Raw genomic sequence first — 22,958 nt, forward strand, 5'->3', positions numbered from 1 at the left:
AGTATCGGTTTACAATGTCCTCGAACAGAGATGTCAGGTGTCATAAACTGTCAAGACACACACAGAGTTGTAAATTACCTTGAACTGTCAAGTCCATTTCCTTTGCACAGCGTCACACACTCGCACTCCGTGTCTCACTGCCTCTCACTAACCGATAATACTCAAATGTATTCATAAATACTTTAACAAAATGTCTTCAATCGCCGATATGTGTGACGGGACATTAAACAAACTTCCTCCCTCCATGTTGTTGTTGTTGTTCCTCTGCTTCCTGTTCTGTGTGTGTGACTTGACAGGAGTCATGTTTTGTGGTGTTTGTACAGACGCCACCTACAGCCGCAGCGACCCCACCTGGATGGCTCTGTCCCGTGTTGCCATGCTGTGCAACCGTGCCGAGTTCAAGGGTAACCAGGACAACGTGCCAATCCTCAAGAGGTGAGTAGTACTCAGTGGACGGACGTGTTTGTCAGTACGTTCAGTGCTGCACCCCCCCCCCACAGCCACGCCTTTTGGCTCTGTGCCTGCCACGGAGGAAGATGGCAGAATGGTTGAGATGTTGTTTTTCTGCCAGTACGGTGTTTCTGGAGGGCCTGGGTTCAAATCCACGTGTCACCCTTCCTCCCAAGTTTGACTGGAAAATCAGACTGGGTGTTTTTTCAGTTTCAGTAGCTCAAGGAGGCGTCACTGCGTTCGGACAAATCCATATACGCTACACTACATCTGCCAAGCAGATGCCTGACCAGCAGTGTAACCCATCGCGCATAGTCAGGCCTTGAAAAAAAAAAAAAAAGGTGAATAAATAATAGATAAGCTTACATAAATAAATAAATAAGAATTAAAATATAAAAAAGGTAGTAGTAATGATAATAATAATAATAAAATAATAATAATAAATAAATAAATGGATGAGATGATAAACTGAAGTCCCGTGTGCAGCACACCACTTCGGACACTGAAAAACAACCAATGGTGACTGACATAAATGTGACAGAATTATGTGGAAGAGATCCACTTTGATAGGTACACAAATATATATATGTGTGCTTGAACTGCAGGCATGATGGGTGTGTTGGATTTTACTGCTGGTCATGCATCTGCCAAGCAGATGTGGTGCAGTGTGTACAGAGTTGTCAAGATGCTTTGAAACCATCTTGAGAAACTCTGCATGACGTTAGACACAGACATTACACGGCAGTTTCTTCAAAGACCTTGTTTTGTGATGTCCCTCCGTGGACGCTGATGGACTTCTTGAAAGAAGTGAAAATTTTTAATCAGATTTGATGGTTTTAAACTATAGAAGTTTTTTTAAACTTTGAGTGGAAAGTTTGAAGTGGTGATTCGTTTTAATTGTTTGTTTTTTTACCCTTGTAGTAGTAATTAACGTGGCGATAGCCTTGAGATGGCCTTAGTGGTCAGCGAGGCTCTAAGCAACATAATTTCATTTCATTTCATCTTGAGAAACTGAAACTGCTGTATGTTGGGCTTTCCAGACTGGTTATTGTGGTGTGCTGACCTGCTGGTGGTGCATCTGCATAGAAAGATTTCCCCAGTGAGAGCAGCCCGAATTTGTTGCGACAAAATAGTAATGCGTTAGAAAACAGTACGATTGAATATATTACAGGTAGATACAGTGCAGTACATACAATACAGTGCCATACAGTGCAACACTATACTAAACTGTTCTGTTCTTCACAATACTATGCTATAGTATACTATGCTTGCAATGCAGTGCAATGCGAATTTAATGCACTACAATACAATACAAAGCACTAAACTGCAATGCAATGCAATGCAATTCAGTACAAATTGAATGCATTACACTATACTACAGTTCACTACAGGACAATACAAAACGCTACGCTACGTTTCACTGCACTGCAATACAGTTTGATACACTATAACAGAGCATAGCACTGCAACACAAAACACTACAACACAACACTAGTCTACACTACAATGCACTACACAACAATATGCTGTGCTACACTACACTACACTACACTGTATTCTGTTCCCCACGGAACACGACACGACATGACACGACACTATGCTACACTACACTACACTGTATTCTGTTCCCCACGGAACACGACATGACATGACACGACACTATGCTATGCTACACTACACTACACTACACTGCACTGCACTGCACTGTATTCTGTTCCCCAGGGAACAATACTACATTACTGCACTTCACTGCACTACACTGCACTACACTACACCACAAAACACTACACCACACCATATTCTGTTCCCCACTACATTACACTACACTACACTACACTACACTACACTACACTGTATTCTGTTCCCCAGGGAACTACACTACACTATATTCTGTTCCCCAGGGAACAATACTACATTACTGCACTTCACTGCACTACACTGCACTACACTACACCACAAAACACTACACCACACCATATTCTGTTCCCCACTACATTACACTACACTGCACTACACCATATTCTGTTCCCCAGGGAGTGCAACGGCGATGCCTCCGAGTCTGCCTTGTTGAAGTGCGTGGAGCTGTCCATCGGCCAGGTGACGGAGTACCGTCGTCGCAACAAGAAGATTGTGGAGATCCCCTTCAACTCTTCCAACAAGTACCAGGTAACTGATCATCGTGTTGGGGAGATGGGAGTGGGGGGGTGGGGGGAGAGGCTGGGAGGGGGTGGTGGTGGTGGTGCCTTTGCGAGTGGAATTCCGTGTGCATCATAATGATGATAATGATAATAATAGGCATCAACCTAAGATGTTGCAGAAAATCTTAAGAGTGCAATGGGATTGGATTCCGCTCTCGTCTTTACTTTCTTCCCCTCCGCTAGACGTTCAGTGGTGGTCTGGATGCTCATCGTTTAGATAAGACAATAAACTGATGTACTCTGTGTAGTATGCACTTAGAGAAAACAACGCAACATAATGCAATAAAATCCGTACAAAACAATACAATACAATCCGTACAAAACAAAACATCGCAGTGCAATATAATACGAAACAATACATTGCAATACAATGCAAAACAATACAACGCTTTGCAATACAAAACAATACCCTGTAAAAATAATGCAATGCAAAACAGAACAATACAGCGCAGCACCAAACGAAACGCAAAGCAATGCAGTACTACAAGTACAAACACTGCATGGGTGGTGGTGTTCAGGTGTCCATCCATGAGACCGAGGACCCGAACGACCCCCGCTACCTGCTTGTGATGAAGGGAGCCCCGGAGAGGATCATGGACCGCTGCTCCACCATCCTGCTCAACGGCAAAGAGCAGCCCCTGGATGACAACTTCCGTGAGGCCTTCAACGCTGCTTACCTGGAGCTGGGAGGGCTGGGAGAGCGTGTGCTGGGTGAGGAGTGTGGTGGTGGTGGTGGTGGTTCTACTTCTGGTTCTTCTTCTACTGTTTCTTCTTCTTCTTCTTCTACTTCTTCTGCTTCTTCTTCTTCTTCTTCTTCTGCTTCTTCTTCTTCTGCTTTTTCTTCTTCTTCTTCTTCTACTTCTGCTTCCTGCTTTTTCTGCTTCTTCTTCTGTTTCTTCTTATGCTTTTTCTTCTGCTTCTGCTTTTTCTTCTGCTTCTTCTGCTTCTGCTTCTGCTTCTTCTGCTTCTTCTACTTCTATTTCTGCTTCCTGTTCTGCTTTTTCTTGTGCTTCTTCTGTTTCTGCTTCTTCTTCTGCTTCTGCTTTTTCTTCTGCTTCTGCTTTTTCTTCTTCTTCTGCTGCTTCTTCTTTTTCTTCTGCTTTTTCTTCTGCTTCTTCTTGTTCTTCTGCTTTTTCTTCTTCTTCTTCTGCTTTTTCTTCTGCTTCCTGTTCTGCTTTTTCTTGTGTTTCTTCTGCTTCTGCTTCTGCTTTTTCTTCTTCTTCTGCTTCTTCTGCTTTTTCGTCTGTTTCTTCTTCTTCTTCTGCTTCTTCTTCTTCTGCTTTTTCTTCTGCTTCTTCTTCTTCTTCTTCTGCTTCTGCTTCTTTTTCTTCTTCTGCTGCTTCTTCTTCTTCTCCTTCTGCTTTTTCTTCTGCTTCTTCTTCTTCTTCTTCTTCTTCTTCTTCTTCTTCTTCTACTTTTTCTTCTTCTGCTTTTTCTTCTGCTTCTTCTTCTACTTCTGCTTCCTGCTTTTTCTGCTTCTTCTTCTGTTTCTTCTTATGCTTTTTCTTCTGCTTCTGCTTTTTCTTCTGCTTCTTCTGCTTCTGCTTCTGCTTCTTCTACTTCTATTTCTGCTTCCTGTTCTGCTTTTTCTTGTGCTTCTTCTGTTTCTGCTTCTTCTTCTGCTTCTGCTTTTTCTTCTGCTTCTTCTTCTTCTTCTTCTTCTGCTTTTTCTTCTGCTTCTTCTGCTTCTGCTTCTGCTTCTTCTTCTTCTTCTGCTTTTTCTTTTTCTTCTTCTTCTTCTTCTTCTTCTTCTTCTTCTTCTGCTTCTTCTTCTACTTCTGCTTCTCCACTCTTTACCCACCAGGTGCTGTCACTGGGATTTAATTCCACATCCCTCAGATGAAAAGTTCACTGCTTTAAGCTCTCAGTTGCTGTGGCTAGCATTGACTTCACATTTGGAGGTGTGTGTTGGTGTGTGTGCATGCACATGCTTTATAAAAACAACAAATACAAAAGTGTGTGAATGTGTTGGATGTTATGAAAATACACATGCAGCCAGTAAACTGCTCAAGCAGAAAAGAGTATAAGTTTCGACCACAGCAACAACAACTCAACAAACTCGAAACATCTGCTACATAAACCTCCAAAGCGTTACCCACATGTCCACAGGAGCGTAGCGAGCATAAAAGACCGCTGCCTCTTTCCCCACAGCTCAACAAACCCAAAAACATCTACCTCAGTATCGGTAGCTCAAAGAGGTGTCACTGCATTCAGACAAATCCATATATGCTACATCACATCTGCCAAACAGATGCCTGACCAGCAGCATCACCCAACGCTCTTAGTCAGGCCTTGAGGGGAAAAAAAACAAAAAAACCTCTACCCCCAAAGCGTTACCCACACATCCACAGAAAGGTAACAAGCACAAAACACCACTGCTACTGCCTCTCTCCCACAGCTCAACAAACTCAAAACATATACCACATGAACACCCCAAAGCGTTACCCACACAAGCATAAAGCACAGCAGTAGTGGTGGTAGTAGTAGTAGTGGTACTTCTTTTTGTTTCTGTGTGTGTGTGTATGTATTGTTACTAGTGTATGTTTGTGTGTGTTTAATAATGTAAAAATTGAATAAAAATGTTTGGGGGGGGGAAAAAAAACACACATAAAGCACAGCCGCCTCTTTCCACACACAGGTTTCTGCGACTACTTCCTGCCCATTGACGAGTACCCCCCTGGCTACGAGTTTGACCCCGACGGCCCCAACTTCCCCATCACTGGTCTGCGTTTCGTGGGCCTCATGTCCATGATTGACCCGCCCCGAGCTGCCGTGCCGGATGCCGTGGGCAAATGCCGCAGTGCCGGAATCAAGGTGATCATGGTGACAGGCGACCACCCCATCACAGCCAAGGCCATTGCTAAAGGCGTGGGCATCATCTCTGAGGGCAGCAAGACGGTGGAGGACATCTCCTCTGAGCGGGGAATCCCTGTGGAGGAGGTGGATCCCAGGTAGGGTGCGGGGAGTAGATTAAAATTAATCTACTTGATACAGATGGTATGGTTCATCAGTCGTCATGTTGAAATTGAAGTACGTTGTGAGCACAAAAAAAGCTTGAAGCTTGTTGATATGGTTCATCGGCTGTCGTGTTAAAATTGAAGTGCAGCGTTGTGAGCACAGTATAAGCTTTAAGCTTGTTGATGTCCCTTTGTCTTTGTTTGCATTGCAGTCATGTGTCCTGTTGAACAATTAATTATTTAAACCGGTAGAATAGAATATTTTATTGTCCTAAAAACTTGAAGGTTTATAAGGCACAGTGAACCATAAAAATGAGCATATTATGAAAAGAAACGTTCGTGAACAAATTTTGCCAGTCTTGGCTGTAATTCTTTGTGGGTGTGGGTGTGTGTGTTGGTGTGTTGGGGGTGGTGGTGGTATAGTGTTGAGATGGGGGTATGAACTTGTCTGTGGGTGGTGAGGGGAGTGTATGAGTGGATGGCGGCGGCCAAGGCTGCTGTGATTTATGATGTCGATTGGTTTCCAGAGAGGCCAAGGCTGCTGTGATCCACGGCGGTGACCTCCGTGACATGACCCCAGCCCAGATCGACGAGATTCTGCGAAACCACGCTGAGATCGTGTTTGCCCGTACTTCGCCCCAACAGAAGCTGATCATTGTGGAAGGATGTCAGCGCCAGGGACAGATTGTGGCTGTGACCGGCGATGGTGTCAACGACTCCCCAGCCCTCAAGAAGGCTGATATTGGTATGGTGGTCATACTGTGTGCGTGCGTCTTGTCTTGTATGTGTGTGTGTGTGTGTGTTTCTCCTTAAAGAGCGAACAGACAAGTCTTTGAATGAGTCTTTTATTTTCTAGTCATGGAGGTATTAAGTGTGTGTGCATCTTGTCTTTGTGTGTGTGTTTTCTTTTCTCCTTTGAGTGAATGAATGAGTCTTGAATGAGTCTAATTTTCCAATCGTGGAGGAATTGGCATATTGGCAGACATACATATCCGCTGGGGTTTTTTTTTAAGAGACAGAGATATGCAGGTATCTGTATGTGAGAGTCAAGAGAGATAGGAAATGATCGTGGTGCTGTGAATCTGTTCGCTGCGATTTCGCTAGCTAGCGGGACAAAGACGAGGTTACCTACTTCCAGGAGGTTATCGGCCGTAGTTGCTTTCGTTTTCTCCGCATAGGCGGATAGTAGTTTGCACAGGACAGGAATGTCAGACCCCTGCCGGAGTTTGCACTAGTTGGGTCATGGTAAGTATGTTATTTAAACGTAATTTTAGACAGAAAATTTCCTTTCAAGCATGAACACAGGGTCCAAGCCGATTTCAATACTGTGGCTATGCTGTGTGCGTTGGTCTTGTGTTTGTTATTTTTTCCCCTTGAGGGAGAGGAAACGCAGCAAAATACAGTACAAAAACATGCACCTGAAGGCGGAAATAGAGCAAAATACAGTACAAAAACATGCACATGAAGGCAGCCCTCTTCTCTAGGAAGGCTTACCCAGTATGGCATGCTGATACGATAATGCTCAGTGCCCTGCTGTCTTAATGAAACCTAGGCGTGGAAAGGGTCAACTGGTGTGTTTTTCTCAGCCATTGCATTTTCAATTTTGGATAGATAATCTGTTTTACTGAGTTATAATAAGGGTTTGAAAGCATAATGTAAATGTGTAAATTGACACAGAGAGATACCTGTATAAGCGACCTGTGATGATGAAAGAGAGACCTGTATAAATGACCTGATACCTGTATAAATGACCTATGATGATAAAAAGAGAAACCTGTATAAATGATTGATGATAATAACATGTGCCTTCAGCTCCAGGAAGGACAGACAGAATTATATAAATGTATGCAGTGACCTATAGATAGCTGTATTTATAAATTGATGATGAAAAAGAAGTTTGTTGGAGAGAGATATTATAGTTTCACTACACATACTTTACCGTGACCCGCTAGTGCAGACTTCGGCAGGGAGTCCGATTCCTGTCCTGTGCAAACTACTATCCGCCTATGCGGAGAAAACGAAAGTAGCTATGGCCAATAACCTCCCGGAAGTAGGTTACCTCCATTCTGTATCCATGTCTGGTTTCCTCTTTTTCTGGAATCCCATCTTGACTCCTGATCCTGTGCTCTTCACAAGGCTAAGTTGGTTTTTTTTCGTATTTCTGTCTGTCTATTGATACTTTGACACTCACGTTTTGTATCTGACGAAGACTTGTATCAGGTCACAAACTTATTTAGCTTGTTTGGCCAATCGAGCTAAAATTATGGTGAAAACTCAATCATAAAGGCCCTCTGCCTTAGGTTCTCTCAAATATTATAGATTGATTGATTGATGTGGATACTTATATAGCGCCTATCCTCGGTCAGAGACCAAGCTCTAAGCGCTTTACATACACGGGGACATTTGCACCACAGGCTGCCTACCTGGGTAGAGCCGACTGACGGCTGCCACTGGGCGCTCATCATTCGTTTCCTGTGTCATTCAGTCAGGTTTCAGACGCACACACATACACACTCAGACAGACATGTAACATACTCCGTTTTCGGGAGTGTGCATGCTGGGTATATTCTTGTTTCCATAACCCACCGAACACCGACATGGATTACAGCATCTTTAACATGCATATTTGATCTTCTGCGTGCGCATACACACGAAGGGGGTTCAGGCACTAGCAGGTCTGCACATATGTTGACCTGGGAGATCAGAAAAATCTCCATCCTTTACCCACCAGGTGCACCGAGATTCGAACCCAGGACCCTCAGATTGAAAGTCCAGCTCTTTAACCATTCGGCTATTAGATTAGTGATAAAAGAGAAGTTTGTTGGAGGGAGAAGAGAAAGCATAATGCATGAGGTGTGTGTGTGTGTGTGTGACAGGTGTGGCTATGGGCATCGCTGGCAGTGACGTCAGCAAACAGGCCGCGGACATGATCCTGCTTGATGACAACTTCGCTTCCATCGTCACTGGTGTTGAGGAAGGTGGGTGTTGGGGGTTTTGTTTGTCTTCAGAGGCTTCACTCTGTGTGTGGGTGTGTGCGTGCATGTACACACACGTGTCTGTGTGGGTGTGTCAACACTGACCACTTCACATAGCAGTTGCTCCATCGGCTGACAGGGCATACTTAGCAGGCATTAAAGAAATTACGGTGACGAAAGGGTTGTCTGTGGCAGACTTCAATAGAAGACTCCACTTTGATGGTAGTACAGCTAGACTTGCATTGAGAACAAAAAAAAAGGTGGTGCAGCGCAGTTTCCGCTACAGTAACAATGTGTTCTGGAGTGTAAAGATTTGTGTGCATGTCCTTGTTTTGTGGGACATCTGATCTTGGTCTGCCTTATTAAGAAGCATCATATGGTTTCCACTACCTATGGGATGTGAGCTTCTGCAATGAAAGTGGGGAGGGGTGGAGGCAAAGAGAGAATGGGGGTGGGGGTGGTGTTCTGAGGGCACATGGAGGAGTTGTGGGCTAGAGATGGGAGGAAGAGAATCAGTGAGAGAGAGTGTGTGTTTGTGTGTGTGATATTATATCTTTATTTACATACTTCCTTGACTTGCTTGGCTTAACTCTCTATCTCTCTGTGTGTGCATATATTCATATATTTTTTGTGTGTATACGCACATGTCAGACCGTGAATTTCAGTACCTGTGTATAAACAATAAATTGATCTTAAGTATCGAGTATATATTACAGTAAAGTATATCATGTATAGACAAATTGAATGACTGTTGACCCCTTTGAATCGTTGACGTGTTTTACACCACGGATGAGCCTTTCCTCAGAGGTAATAAAGCACTCTGTGTTGCAGGACGTCTGATCTTCGACAACCTGAAGAAGTCGATCGCCTACACGCTGACGTCCAACATCCCCGAGATCTCCCCCTTCCTGCTGTTCATCCTGGCTGACATTCCCCTGCCCCTGGGCACCATCACCATCCTGTGCATCGACTTGGGCACTGACATGGTGCCTGCCATCTCTCTGGCCTACGAGAAGGCAGAGAACGACATCATGAAGCGCCAGCCCCGTGACCCCATCAAGGACAAGCTGGTGAACGAGAGGTCAGCTGGCTTGGGTTTTGTGATGATGATGATGGTGATAATGTGGATTTGAATTTTAATTACACATACTTAACTCTCTCCATACGAACGGCGAAAGAGACGACGTTAACAGCGTTTCACCCCAATTACCACCATCAAAATATTGCAAGTGGAAGGCTCTTGTACTGAAGAGGTGTTTGTTGACAAAGAATACCACAATTCTGACGACGGAAGCTAAAGGTTGGGTCATTCAGACACCTACTGGACATCCGAGGGGTATGTGTAGAGGAGAAGAGAGGACTGGCCATACTGAGTGAGTTAACCGTGACCCACTAGTGCAGACTCCACTAGTCTGACATTCCTGTCCTGTGCAAACTACTATCCGCCTATGCGGAGAAAATGAAAGTAGCTACGGCTAATAACCTCCCGGAAGTAGGTAACCTCCCCATTGCCCCCCTGACTAGCGCCCTCTTTTTCCGGCAGCCATCAGGACTCCTGTTTTAGATTTGAATTTCTGCATCGCCTGTTCTTTAAACAGAGGCCTGGGCAGACCTGGTTTCCCTTGTGATTTCAGTGTGGTTTCTATGATTTGGGGGCCCTAAACTACGCTACTATGACAGAGCCATAAGAACTGTGCAGGTGGTGGGATGGGAATGGCTTTGAACTTGTGGCATATTTTGTGTTTAGTTCATGTTTGTTGACCACACGGCAATGTATGACAGGTATTATTCTGAAACTGTTTGTAGTTGGAAATATGTGATGAAACAGCACGGTTTATAACACTCCTTTGTCGTCACCTTTTTTGCCTCATCACTCCCCCACTGTCCTCCCCCTCTTCCAATCCCCACCCCCCGAGCCCTCCTTCCCATTGTTAGGTATGTGCTTAAATGAATGACTGTGTACATGTCCAGATAACCTTGTAGTGAGCAGGACAGTAAACCAATGAGAAAAAAGAACAGAAATGATATATAGCCCAGCACTACATGACTCTAAAACTAGGAAGCAGGATTGCACTGGTCCTTAGTCCTACAGCCTTGTGGGGCCAGTTGGCCTCCAGGGTATCAGTGTCAGTAGCTCAAGGAAGCGTCACTGCGTTCGGACAAATCCGTATACGCTACACCACATCTGCCAAGCAGATGCCTGACCAGCAGTGTAACCCAATTTCCTTAGTCAGGCCTTGAGAAAAAAAAAAGAAGATAAAATGATAAAATAAAATAACCAATAGCCTTTAGGGACCATCGACTGTCCTAAAACTGTTTTGTTCAAGAGAGTGGGGATGTAACTAGGCTAACTCACTCAGTACGGCCAGTCCTCTCTTCTCCTCTACACAGACCCCTCGGATGTCCAGTGGGTGTCTGAATGACCCAACCTTTAGCTTCCGTCGTCAGAATTGTGGTATTTTTTGTCAACATTCACCTCTTCAGTATAAGAGCCTTCCGCTTTCAATATTTTGATGATGCCGATGGTAATTGCTGTTAACGTCGTCTCTTTCGCCGTTCGTATGGAAAGAGTTAAGACATATCCACTGTAATCAAATTCTAGTCCAGGTAGTGGGGACAGCCGCTGACCCTCTGCTGTTCTGATGGTCAGAGTGGGACAGGACTGCCACACATGGGTCCCTGTGTCTGGGGTTCACACCTGCTAACAGCTCCCTGCGTGTTTGTCTACCAGGTTGATATCGATGGCCTACGGACAGATCGGAATGATCCAGGCCTCTGCCGGATTCTTCACCTACTTTGTCATCATGGGAGAGAATGGTTTCTGGTACAACCGTCTGCTGGGCATCCGTATGGAGTGGGACTCCCGCGGCGTCAACGATCTGGAGGACTCCTATGGACAGGAATGGGTAAGGTTCTGGTTTACACCTTCAGGTCTTGGGTGCAGAGTGTGTGTGTGCATGCATGCGAGTGTGTGTGTGTGTTTAATTTGTTGACATTATTCCCAAAAATTGGATGAGATAAGAGGCAGTTGTGTCGATGTCAGGGGAAACGTTATGCCCAAATTGAGTAATATGCAGACTCTTAGACATATGGCCTTCTGCACTTTTGTTGTTGGTTTTTCCCCAGGGTTCTACAGGGTCAGTCTATACAGTTTGTCAGCCCTGATATGGATGGCAACAGCAATGAATGAATTTGTAAAGATGTGTGGATCAAAGTGACGTCCAGAATGGATAACGTGCAGAGGTGGTGAAGACATTCAGCCTACTGTACAGATGTGTTTGTGTTGAGAGTCACAAGATGTGATTTCCAAAGCAGATAACGTGCAGAGGTGGTGAAGACATTCAGCCTACTGTACAGATGTGTTTGTGTTGAGAGTCACAAGATGTGATTTCCAAAGCAGATAACGTGCAGAGTTCCTGGGTGGTGGTTTTCCTTTGAATAACTCTGAAGGAGGAGGAGGAATTTTTGTTTTATGTCCCGTCACACATATCGGTGATTGAAGACATTTTGTTAAAGTATTTATGAATACATCTTGAGTATTATCGGTTAGAAGGGGTGGGAGATGTGGATGAATGGAGGGTTGGGGGAAACTGGGCAAATGAGGGTAAAAATGTGGGTGAAATTTGGAAGAAAAAAAAAACCCCTCTAAATACAGTTACAGGAAATTACTTAAAGGACTTTGTAAAAGAGAAGTCGTTAAACTGACCAGCGAAACAACTGATAATGAATGCAAAAAGTCAAAAACATCAACGTTCTCAGTCACTTGTGAAGACACACTTACGTGTATAAAAGGCTTCATCAGGCTACAGTAAAAAATTCTGAAGGAACGGAGAAAGCTGTTCAGGAGTTCCCAGGGAGCAGGAGTGGACCATAGTACTAAGTTAGAGAGGGCTACCAAAGTGACTCAGCAGCAGTGCAGGGTCTCCTCTGGTGTGTGGCCTCCTGGCGACCTAACATCAATGGTTCCCTGTGGACTGCCTACGCTGGAACTGCGACGGACGAACCCGGGTGTGGCCGTGTATGGGGAAATCAAAATGAGCGGCGTGGGAGTAATGCCACTGAAACGGTGCAGATGATGGCGCAGCAAAAAAAAAAAAAGAAAAAAAAAGTTAGAGAAGGCTTGTCAAGAGGCCAAGAAGACCAGTTAGTTTTAACCTTAATTTATCTCCCCTCTGCGTCCCTGACTAGCGCCCTCTTTTTCCAGCAGCCATCTTGACTCCTGCTCCCATGCTCTTCATAAGGCTAAGGTTTTTTTTTGTGTGTGTTTTTTTTCGAAGACTGAAGTTAGTTTTGACCTTAACTTATCTCCATATCTCTGTTCAGCAAGAGGTTAGTAATGAGAGACTTTGCAACAGTGCTTTTATTGTTAAAACCTTTTACATTTTTTAAAAGTCAAATGCTCCTTTCATTGTGCAGACTTTCAACTTTGTACATTTTTCAAAGTCAGATGTCGCTTTCATTGTCTTTACTACACACGTTTTGGAAAGTAGAAAGAATTTAGTTTAGGTGTTGTATATTTTTTCTTTCTGAGTTTTGGGTTGGCTTGAAAAAGAGATTTTAATTACACATACTTAACCGTGACATGCTGTGTTGTGCGGATGTATTCTATAAAGTTTGATGCTGTGTTGTGCAGACATACTCTCAGAGGAAGAAGTTGGAGTACACTTGCCACACTGCGTTCTTCGTATCCATCGTGATCGTGCAGTGGGCCGATCTGATCATCTGTAAAACCAGGCGTCTCTCACTCTTCCAGCAGGGAATGAAGTGAGTAAGGGGGTGGGGGGGAGGAGGGTAGATATTGTTCTGTCTGTCAGTCTGTTGGTTGAGACATGTTTCTAAATCTCCAAACCTTTTTTTTTTTTTTTTCAATGGATCTGAAACAGTCCATCCAGCCAGAGTCTTTCAGTAAACTGAGAACTCTACATAGCTGAATTCTTCAAACATTTTCAATAATCTGAAAACTCCCAGACCTTGTTGATAATCAAAAACTGACTTGTCAAACTCGAGAGCTTTTCTGGGAAACCAAAAACTGTACAAGTTCTTGAAAACATTTAAAACTTGATAAGCTGAAAAATGAAAACAAACTTCAAACCTTTCTTTTACGAATAAACACTAATTAACAATTAGAAAAGAAATTTTAAAAAAAGAAAAAAGGAAACCTCTCTAAACCTTTCAAAAAACAAAACAAAAAAAACCACAAGCACCGACCAAGCAGAACTTTGAACCTGAATTTGTTTGGGGGTGGGTGTGTGGGGGGGGGGGGGATATTCCTTGTTACTTTAAATGTGTCTTGTTCTTCAAAGGTTTCTTTAGGGCTTTGGGGGAGGGGGGTGTGGGAAGAGGGCAAAAGATGTGTTCCTTAAATTCTGTAGAAGGAAATTGGTGACTTTGTCTTGCCTTTGAACATGTTCTTCTTCAGTGACCTTTCAGCATTGCCTTCCTTTCTCTTTGACTGGTTCAAGAACTTGTGGGGGGGGGCGGGGGGGGTATTCAGCCCTGAGAATGGCTAGGCTATAGCAAGCAGCATGCATGGTTTGATTTGGTTCAAACAACAAGTAGTGGTGGTGTGCTTCAGTCAAGTAAGACGTGGCATGTTTTCTATGTGTGTGTTCTTCAGTTTGTCTCTCCATATACTGTCATTTTAGAAAAACCCCTCCCCAGCCCCCCAGACCGCCCCCGCCCCCGCCCCCTCAAAAAAAAAAAATCCATGTACAAAGGAACGAGAACCTAGAACAAAATTAACTGTAAACTTGATTTTCACTACACATACTTTACCGTGACCCACTAGTGCAGACTCTGGCATTAAATCAAATGTCCAACTGGACTGCAGAGGCCAAACTTTCAGAAATTTTTAACAGCAGTACAGAATCCATCAACAGCATCTTGAAATGATTTGTCTGAAAATTTAGGTACAAAAGGCTTTAAGGCATCGGATTTAATAAAAAGAAAATGTCTATTTGAAAGTAGTCCTCCACAGCAGATTGTGACGTTTTTACGATATTTAGTTTTAAAAGCATTTAGTTTTATACTGTAAACCATGTATTCTATGTGTGTGTGTGTGTGCAGGAACCACCACCTGACCTTTGGCCTGTTCTTCGAGACTGCCCTGGCGGCCTTCCTCTGCTACTGCCCCGGCCTGGACAAAGGTCTGCGTATGTACCCTCTCAGGTCAGTGATGGGTTGTATGCGTTGGACATGGTGTGTAGTGTGTTGCGTGTACTTTTGACATGGTTTGTGTGTAGTGTGTATATTTGACATGGCCTGTACCCTCTCAGGGCAGTGATGTGTTGTGTGCGTTTGACATAGTGTGTTGGGTGTACAGTTGACATGGTGTGTTGTTTATGTTCGACATGTTGTGTCATTCATACTTGACATGGTATTTTCTTTCCTTGCAGCATGATGTGTTGTTCACATTTGACATGGTGTGTTGTTTACATTTGACATGTGTCCAAATTGTACATCCGGGTAACACAGTAACATGTGCGCACAGGTACAGTGCGTTGCAGTACAAAGCAAGACAGTTCAGTACAATGCAGTAGATGCTATATGATACAAAGCATTGCAGTACAGTACATTTTGTTTTTTTAATAACACATTTGGAAATTGTTTGCACCCAAAGGTTCTCCACTCACACAAACCTTTGGATGCACATGTAATTTCTCATGATGTACAGAAATTTTTTACCTATAAGGTGTTGCAGCAGGTAAGGTATGTGCAGGTAACACTGTGTTGTCCATGCAGGTAACACTGTGTGTGTTGTACATACAGGTAACACTGTGTTGTCCATGCAGGTAATACTGTGTGTGTTGTACATACAGGTAACACTGTGTTGTCCATGCAGGTAATACTGTGTGTGTTGTACATAAGGTAACACTGTGTGTATTGTCCATGCAGGTAATACTGTATGTGTTGTACATAAGGTAACACTGTGTATTGTCTTGTCCATGCAGGTAATACTGTATGTGTTGTACATAAGGTAACACTGTGTTGTCCATGCAGGTAACACTGTGTGTTGTACATACAGATAACACTGTGTTGTCCATGCAGGTAACACTGTATGTGTTGTACATACAGATAACACTGTGTTGTCCATGCAGGTAACACTGTGTGTGTTGTACATGCAGGTAACACTGTGTGTTGTACATAAGGTAACACTGTGTGTGTTGTACATGCAGGTAACACTGTGTGTTGTCCATGCAGGTAACACTGTGTGTGTTGTACATACAGATAACAGTGTTGTCCATGCAGGTAACACTGTGTGTGTTGTACATGCAGGTAACACTCTGTGTGTGTTGTACATACAGGTAATACAGTGTGTGTGTTGTACATACAGGTAACACTGCGTGTGTAGTCCATGCAGGTAAGACAGTGTGTGTATTGTACATACAGGTAACACAGTGTAATTGTCCATGCAGGTGACGGGCGCAATAGCCGAGTGGTTAAAGCATTGGACTTTCAATCTGAGGGTCCCGGGTTCGAATCACGGTGACGGCGCCTGGTGGGTAAAGGGTGGAGATTTTTACGATCTCCCAGGTCAACACATGTGCAGACCTGCTAGTGCCTGGACCCCCTTCGTGTATAAATGCATGCAGAAGATCAAATGCGCACGTTAAAGATCCTGTAATCCATGTCAGCGTTCGGTGGGTTATGGAAACAAGAATATACCCAGCATGCACACCCCCGAAAGCAGAGTATGGCTGCCTACATGGCAGGGTAAAAACGGTCATGCACGTAAAAGCCCACTCGTGTACATGCGAGTGAACGTGGAAGTTGCAGCCCACGAAAGCAGAAGAAGAAGAAGTCCATGCAGGTAACAGTCTGTTGTACATACAAGTACCTTGGTGTCTATGTGTGCAGGTTCACATGGTGGCTGACCGCCATCCCCTTCAGTTTGACCATCTTCATTTACGACGAGTGCCGCAAGCTGATTTTACGACGGAACCCCGGCGGTTTTGTGGAACGGGAAACGTACTACTAGTACATGCTGCCCTGGGTTTCGAACCCTTCACCCCTCATCTCCTCATGCTCACCGCCCGGCCCGGCTGACCCATACGGAGTGCCATCAGGGACGGGGGGGGTTGTTGGCTTGGGTTGGGTTTGCGCGCGGTGCCGTGATTCGAATCTCGGCAGCGTGTGTGCGTATCCCAGTCATCATTCCTGTTCCCTGCTTGGTCTTCGTTATTTGTCAGTGACAGCCGTTTCATTACATTTCTACAGCTTTTCGGCGTTTTTTTGTTGGTTTTTTTGTTTGTTTTTTTTTCTATAATTTCCTTCCAAACGTTGTTGAAAGGTTCAATGTCATACATTGTCATCATCAGAAATGTTTCCTTGAAAAAAAGTCATTCATGAACTTGAAAAAAAAATTTTTTTTTTTTTTTTTGTTTATTTTGTTTGTTTGTTGTTATTGATTATTTTGGAGTAAAATGGTTTTTAATTGGGCGTGTTTTCTTACAGTAGGAGAACAGCTTTGATTCACACATGGTACAGTTCAGGAATGCCCCGTCTGACTTTGCAAAACCGGTCACAAGTGTCAGTTATTAGGCAAACGGTTCTTCAGAGCTTGTCAGTCGGCGGCGTTTTAAGCAGGAAAGGTAGTGAATAAAATCGTAAATTCTTTTGTTTTTTTTTCTCTCTCTTCTTGTTGTTATCTTTTTTTATCTTTTTTTTTTTTTTTTACTTTTGACCATTTATCTTCCATACGTGCATTTTGATTTCCTTCACCGCTCATCATAGATTGAGTTCCTGTTGAATGTTCTTTGAGTTTTATCTTTACCGCTGTGGTGACGACCATTTTGCTGTTCACTGGTAGTCGAGTCCGTTGTGGTCGCTGGAAGACATGTCCCTGCTGTTGGCGTCTGGGTGCGGGTGGTGCGGTGCAGTGTGGAGGTGGGCACGTGGAGAGGTGGTGCGGTGCGGTGTGGTGTGGTGGCGGGAGGTGGTGAGGTGAGCGTGGTGGAAACGCAGGGGCAGTGGAGGGCGAAGAGGGAGGATGCATCACTGCGTGTTGTGTATGTAGGCTGTCATTCTTCACCTGTACAGAGTTAGTGCTTCGCGCACCCCGAAACAACATTAATCAGTTCCCTTTTTCCATGGTTTCAGATTGTCACACTTGTGTAGTTTTTACCATCTTTTTCTCCATGTTTGAAAAACAAAAAAAAAAGAAAAGAAAAAAAAAAGCTGTTTATGCATGCTACGGTTTTGTGTACGGTGAGAATGATGTTTCAGTATGAGAGTTTCTCTTTTTTTCTTTTTTTTTTTCTTGGTATGATATGGTTTGGGATTTTTTTTTTTTGTTTTCTTTCTCAAAGTGTACAGATGTATCTCCATTTTTGTCCAATCAGAGAGCATCGTTACAATAGTTCGCGCTGTTGGTGTTCACTCACACACACACTCACACACACCACACCTCTATACAGATTGCCCAGGGATCATGTGTTGTTGAGGTGGGCATTTGGGTGGGGGTGGAGGTGAGGGAGGGTGGAGGGGGGGGGGGCGGTCCCCACTGTATCCTCGACTCTGAAGGAAAGTGTGTTGCGTTTCTGCAGACGGTGGGAGTGGAACCCCTCCTGTCCTCTTCAAGTGAGCCCAGGGGGCCTGTAAAGGGTTTGTTTCTCTGTTCTCTGGGCTGGCTTACTCTCTCTCTTTTTTTCATCGTTTTCTCACATCTCTGCATACCTCTAGGAACGCCCTTATTTCCAAGAAAGACAGTATTCTGAAGAACGCTGTTCTTACAGTTCAAAACACTGAAGCGATATTATTTTGTAAAAAAAGACTCAGTTTTGAAAATATAAGGAAGCTCTTTGTAAACAGAAAAAAGCGAAGCTTTTAATCATGGGTGAAATTATCTTAGAGGGACTGACTTTTATATTTTGCATGGTTGGTACAGTGATTGATTAAAAAGAACATATTACTGAAGAGACTTTTTAACTTCAGAATAAGAGGGAATAAACATGTTAAAAAAGAAAAAAAGAAAAACATCCCAAAAACAGGACCTGTGGTTTAGAGCATTTGTTGGGAGAACCGCTCATTCACCCCAGTCGGTAACTGCCCCATTTAGTGGAATGTCCAGGATTCTTTATCATGACGATGAATATCACAGTGATTGTTAATCGGTTAATTTTGAACTGGCAAAGCAGCAGCAGCAAGCAAGCAACCCAGTGCAGTTTTTCAGTCAGGGTGGAAGGGGGTGGGGTATTTTTGTGCTGCTGCTCCTCTCTTTTTTTTTTCTTTTTTTTTTGTGTCAGGGGAAAGTAACTGGTGGTGTTTCTTTTGGTACAGTACGGTTGGTTTGATTTGTAAGGCACCATTACTCTGTTCACTCACAACCCACCCACCCCCCTACCTACCCACACCCCCTTCCAATCCCAGTTTTTGTCTGGCTGCCTCCCCCCCCTGCCCCCTTAACCCCCCGCCCCCCGCCCCCGCCCCCCCATCCCTGTGTTTTGGACATTCCAGGATGTGAAGGTAGTTTCCATGTCTTTCAGCTGGAGACTTTTTTTGGGCCCTGTTCACTTCACAGCTAGTCGCTGCCGCCTCCTCCCGTCCTGTCTGCCTTTCTTCTCTACCTTCCTGGTTCTGGCTTCCTGTTAGCGCCCTCTTGTCTTGACAGGGGGGGTAACCAATGAGAAACCGCTATGGGGTTTGGTGGTGGGTTTGTTTTTTTTTTTGGTTTTTTTGATAAGCTAGATGGCAGGCACTACAGTTTGCTTTTTGTGCGGATTTGAACGTTTTTGCTAGGTGTCCATTCCTCTGAAGACCTGTCCTTTATTACTTTTTCAGTCTCTTGTCTCCATTTCTCTCTCTCTCTCTCTCTCTCTCTCCAGTTGGTGTTGTAGACAATCCCGGCTGCAAAACAGCAGTGAAGATTTGAAAACTGGGCCGTTGAGTGATTTTTTGGTTTTATTATTTTTTTAATTTTTATTATTATTTTTTTTTTTTTGGTAAGGTAGTGGAGTACTCCTTCGAGGATGTTTCCAGAGACACTTTCCAGTTACAACGTGAATATGCAAAACTGTGAATTGACTTTGCATGAATGAGACCTTGTTAAACAGTTGTTTGCTCTGTTGATAAATGGTTAGGCGAGTGATCTTTTTTTTTTTTTAATATCTTCTGATTGATATCTTCTAATATTACAAAGAAAGTAAAATAAAATGTAAGTGGTGTGCTGTGGTTTTGAAAGAAAAAGAATTTTTGAAAGAAAAGAATCTGATAATAATTGTATAATATTTAGTTTTTGGGTATTTTTCACCTTTAAATGACTGAATGAGTCTGCGTTGACAAGCATGGGTTTTGTGTTTGTTTTTTTGGGTTTTTTGGTTACTTGAAGACAGGGGGGTTTGCCAGACTCTTTTTAACATGGAGCTTGTTCTTTACATTATACAAGTGTTGTGGTATATAGCTATTTTGAAAACTTTTGTACAGTCACATGTGATAAACACTTTTTTAAACTAAACAACAAAAAAAGAGAGAGAGAGATAGTATATGTTGTTATTCCACTCAAGGCTTTGTTTTTACCCAATTTCTGACCTGTAGACAATTTACGAGATTGTGTTTTTAACGTCACAGTGGGGAGGATGAAGATGTTGTGAATGCCAACGCCGCATGTAGACAGGATGTATGATGCACCGTTTGTGTGTGTGTATAACTCCTGAGGTTGTTTTCACTGACAGAAGAAAAAATTTTTTTTTTTTTCCTTTATAAGGTAATGCTTCTTAGATATGGATTTTTCACGACCCATTTTTTGGATATGCAATTATTTCCATTAATCAGTATAGATGGGCTTGATTTTTTCAATTCATTGAGGTACGTGTTGCTCTGTGTTTTTTGATGGAAGAGGAAGGGAGGGTGTGTGGGGAAGAGGGGGGGGGGAGGGGATGAGCACATATCACATTTCTGGTGTTCTTTAAATGTATGAAAGACATCAATGTGACCGTGTTGCAGAGTAGTTGCATTCAATTTATTACGATTATGATGATTATTATTATTAACTTTGGTAGGACTTCAAACACATTTCGTGTCTTTTATTCCCTTGTGCAAAAAAAAAAAAAAGGAAAAAGAAATAAAGTTATAGGATCAACATGTGTGGTTCTTTTGGTTTTTTGTGTGCATTGCCAGTTTATCGTTTTTGGCATTCCAGGCCTAACATGTACACACATTCATTTTAGCATCACAATTGTCTTTATTAGATGCAACACATACATAAACACCAACATGAAATGCATAATGGTTTGGTGACACAAAAGGTTTTTTTTCAACCACTGGTTGAGAATTGAAAAGCCTCACTTGAAAACATGGTTTTTAAAACTTTTTTTTTTCTTTCTGCCCCTTCCATTTTTTGCTTACTGCACACACACACACAAATCCAGTGGGAAGGAGAAAGTACCAGGCTTTTCATCTGTGTATCTGTGGACTGTCCAGCTTTCCATTGATCTACCCCTCCACTATATTCTATCCACCCTCCACCCCTCAACTATATTCCATTCCACCACCCACCCCTCAACTATATTCCATTCCACCACCCACCCCTCAACTATATTCCATTCCATTCCATTCCACCACCCACCCCTCAACTATATTCCATTCCACCACCCACCCCTCCACTATATTCTATCCACCCCACCCCTCAACTATATTCTATCCACCCCTCCACTATATTCCATCCACCCTCCACCCCTCCACTACATTCTATCCACCCCTCCACTATATTCCATCCACCCCTCCACTATATTCCATCCACCCTCCACCCCTCCACTACATTCTATCCACCCCTCCACTATATTCCATCCACCCTCCACCCCTCCACTACATTCTATCCACCCCTCCACTATATTCCATCCACCCCTCAACTATATTCTATCCACCCCACCCCTCAACTATATTCTATCCACCCTCCACTACATTCTATCCAACCATCCACTACATTCTATCCACCCCTCCACTATATTCCATCCACCCCTCCACTACATTCCATCCACCCCTCCACTATATTCCATCCACCCCTCAACTATATTCTATCCACCCCTCCACTATATTCCATCCACCCCTCCACTATATTCCATCCACCCCTCAACTATATTCTATCCACCCTCCACCCCTCCACTACATTCTATCCACCCCTCTACTATATTCCATCCACCCCTCCACTATATTCTATCCACCCCTCTACTATATTCCATCCACCCCTCCACTATATTCTATCCACCACTCAACTATATTCTATCCACCCCACCCCTCAACTATATTCTATCCACCACTCAACTATATTCTATCCACTCCACCCCTCAACTATATTCTATCCACCCCTCTACTATATTCCATCCACCCCTCCACTACATTCTATCCACCCCTCTACTATATTCCATCCACCCCTCCACTATATTCTATCCACCACTCAACTATATTCTATCCACCCCACCCCTCAACTATATTCTATCCACCCCTCAACTATATTCCATCCACCCTCCACTACATTCTATCCACCCCTCAACTATATTCCAACTATATTCCATTCTATCCACCCCTCAACTATATTCCATCCACCCTGTAGCCCTCAACAAGGGGTATAGGGGGAAGGTGAGTAGAGATGGATGAAGGGGGAGGGGTAGGGGAGGTGGGGCTGAGGGGTAGATGTACATGGCGGTCTTAAGTTTTACATTTTTTTTTAGTTTTTGTGGATATTAGATAAGAGGATATCTGTGGGAATGCGGTGATGGTGATCAGTGAATTCTTTCCTGTGGAGGAGGAGGGGGGGGGTGTTTGGAGAATGAACACCAATACCCCACCTCCCCCCCCCCAAAAAAAAAAAAAAAAAAAAATTAACACAAAAAAACAACAGCAACAACAACAACAAAAAAAAAGCTAGCATCAAACTGTAACAAACAACTGATCAATGTGCATCAAACCTACCACAATACCAGAGAACATATTGAAATGATTTCCATGAATACATTCAAGAGAGATTTGAGAAAGGTATAAGGTAAGACTTCCTTTATTTGAAGGTCTGGCACATTCAATCATTACGTGGTTGCTTGAAACCACCTCTTACTCAAGTGACAATTACTTCATCTTCGTTCTGAATACCAGGGGAGGTGTGGAGAGGAGGAGGAGGAGATTTCTTCAGGGAGGGAGATGGACAGTGAGCGGGTAGATGTGACTGGCCCCCACTGCCCAGAGTGTTGGTCAGTCAGAAGATGCATGCCTGCACCTCCAAGGCTAACCCCTGACTGGCCTCTTTTGTCGGAGCGTTGGTCAGTCAGAAGATGCAAGCCTGCACCTCCAAGGCTAACCCCTGACTGGCCCCTTTTGTCGGAGCGTTGGTCAGTCAGAAGATGCAAGCCTGCACCTCCAAGGCTAACCCCTGACTGGCCTCTTTTGTCGGA

The 22,958-nt window shown here is 43.6% G+C and overlaps 1 protein-coding gene across 1 annotated transcript in view; it reads left to right on the plus strand.

Annotated features, from left to right (window-relative positions):
- Positions 1 to 20,658, plus strand: part of LOC143291597 (sodium/potassium-transporting ATPase subunit alpha-like) — a 42,183-nt gene extending 21,525 nt beyond the window's left edge. Inside the window, exons 8-18 of the mRNA XM_076601540.1 lie at positions 324 to 435; positions 2,484 to 2,616; positions 3,167 to 3,359; positions 5,287 to 5,599; positions 6,133 to 6,350; positions 8,482 to 8,583; positions 9,412 to 9,661; positions 11,312 to 11,486; positions 13,214 to 13,344; positions 14,647 to 14,748; positions 16,438 to 20,658. Coding sequence (XP_076457655.1) covers positions 324 to 435; positions 2,484 to 2,616; positions 3,167 to 3,359; positions 5,287 to 5,599; positions 6,133 to 6,350; positions 8,482 to 8,583; positions 9,412 to 9,661; positions 11,312 to 11,486; positions 13,214 to 13,344; positions 14,647 to 14,748; positions 16,438 to 16,558 — 1,850 coding nt within the window. The 3' untranslated portion in view covers positions 16,559 to 20,658. The remainder of the gene's footprint in view (positions 1 to 323; positions 436 to 2,483; positions 2,617 to 3,166; positions 3,360 to 5,286; positions 5,600 to 6,132; positions 6,351 to 8,481; positions 8,584 to 9,411; positions 9,662 to 11,311; positions 11,487 to 13,213; positions 13,345 to 14,646; positions 14,749 to 16,437) is intronic.
- The last annotated feature ends 2,300 nt before the right edge of the window (positions 20,659 to 22,958 follow it).

The sequence above is a fragment of the Babylonia areolata genome, chromosome 17, assembly GCF_041734735.1.
Source record: "Babylonia areolata isolate BAREFJ2019XMU chromosome 17, ASM4173473v1, whole genome shotgun sequence".
Classification (NCBI taxonomy): domain Eukaryota; kingdom Metazoa; phylum Mollusca; class Gastropoda; order Neogastropoda; family Buccinidae; genus Babylonia; species Babylonia areolata.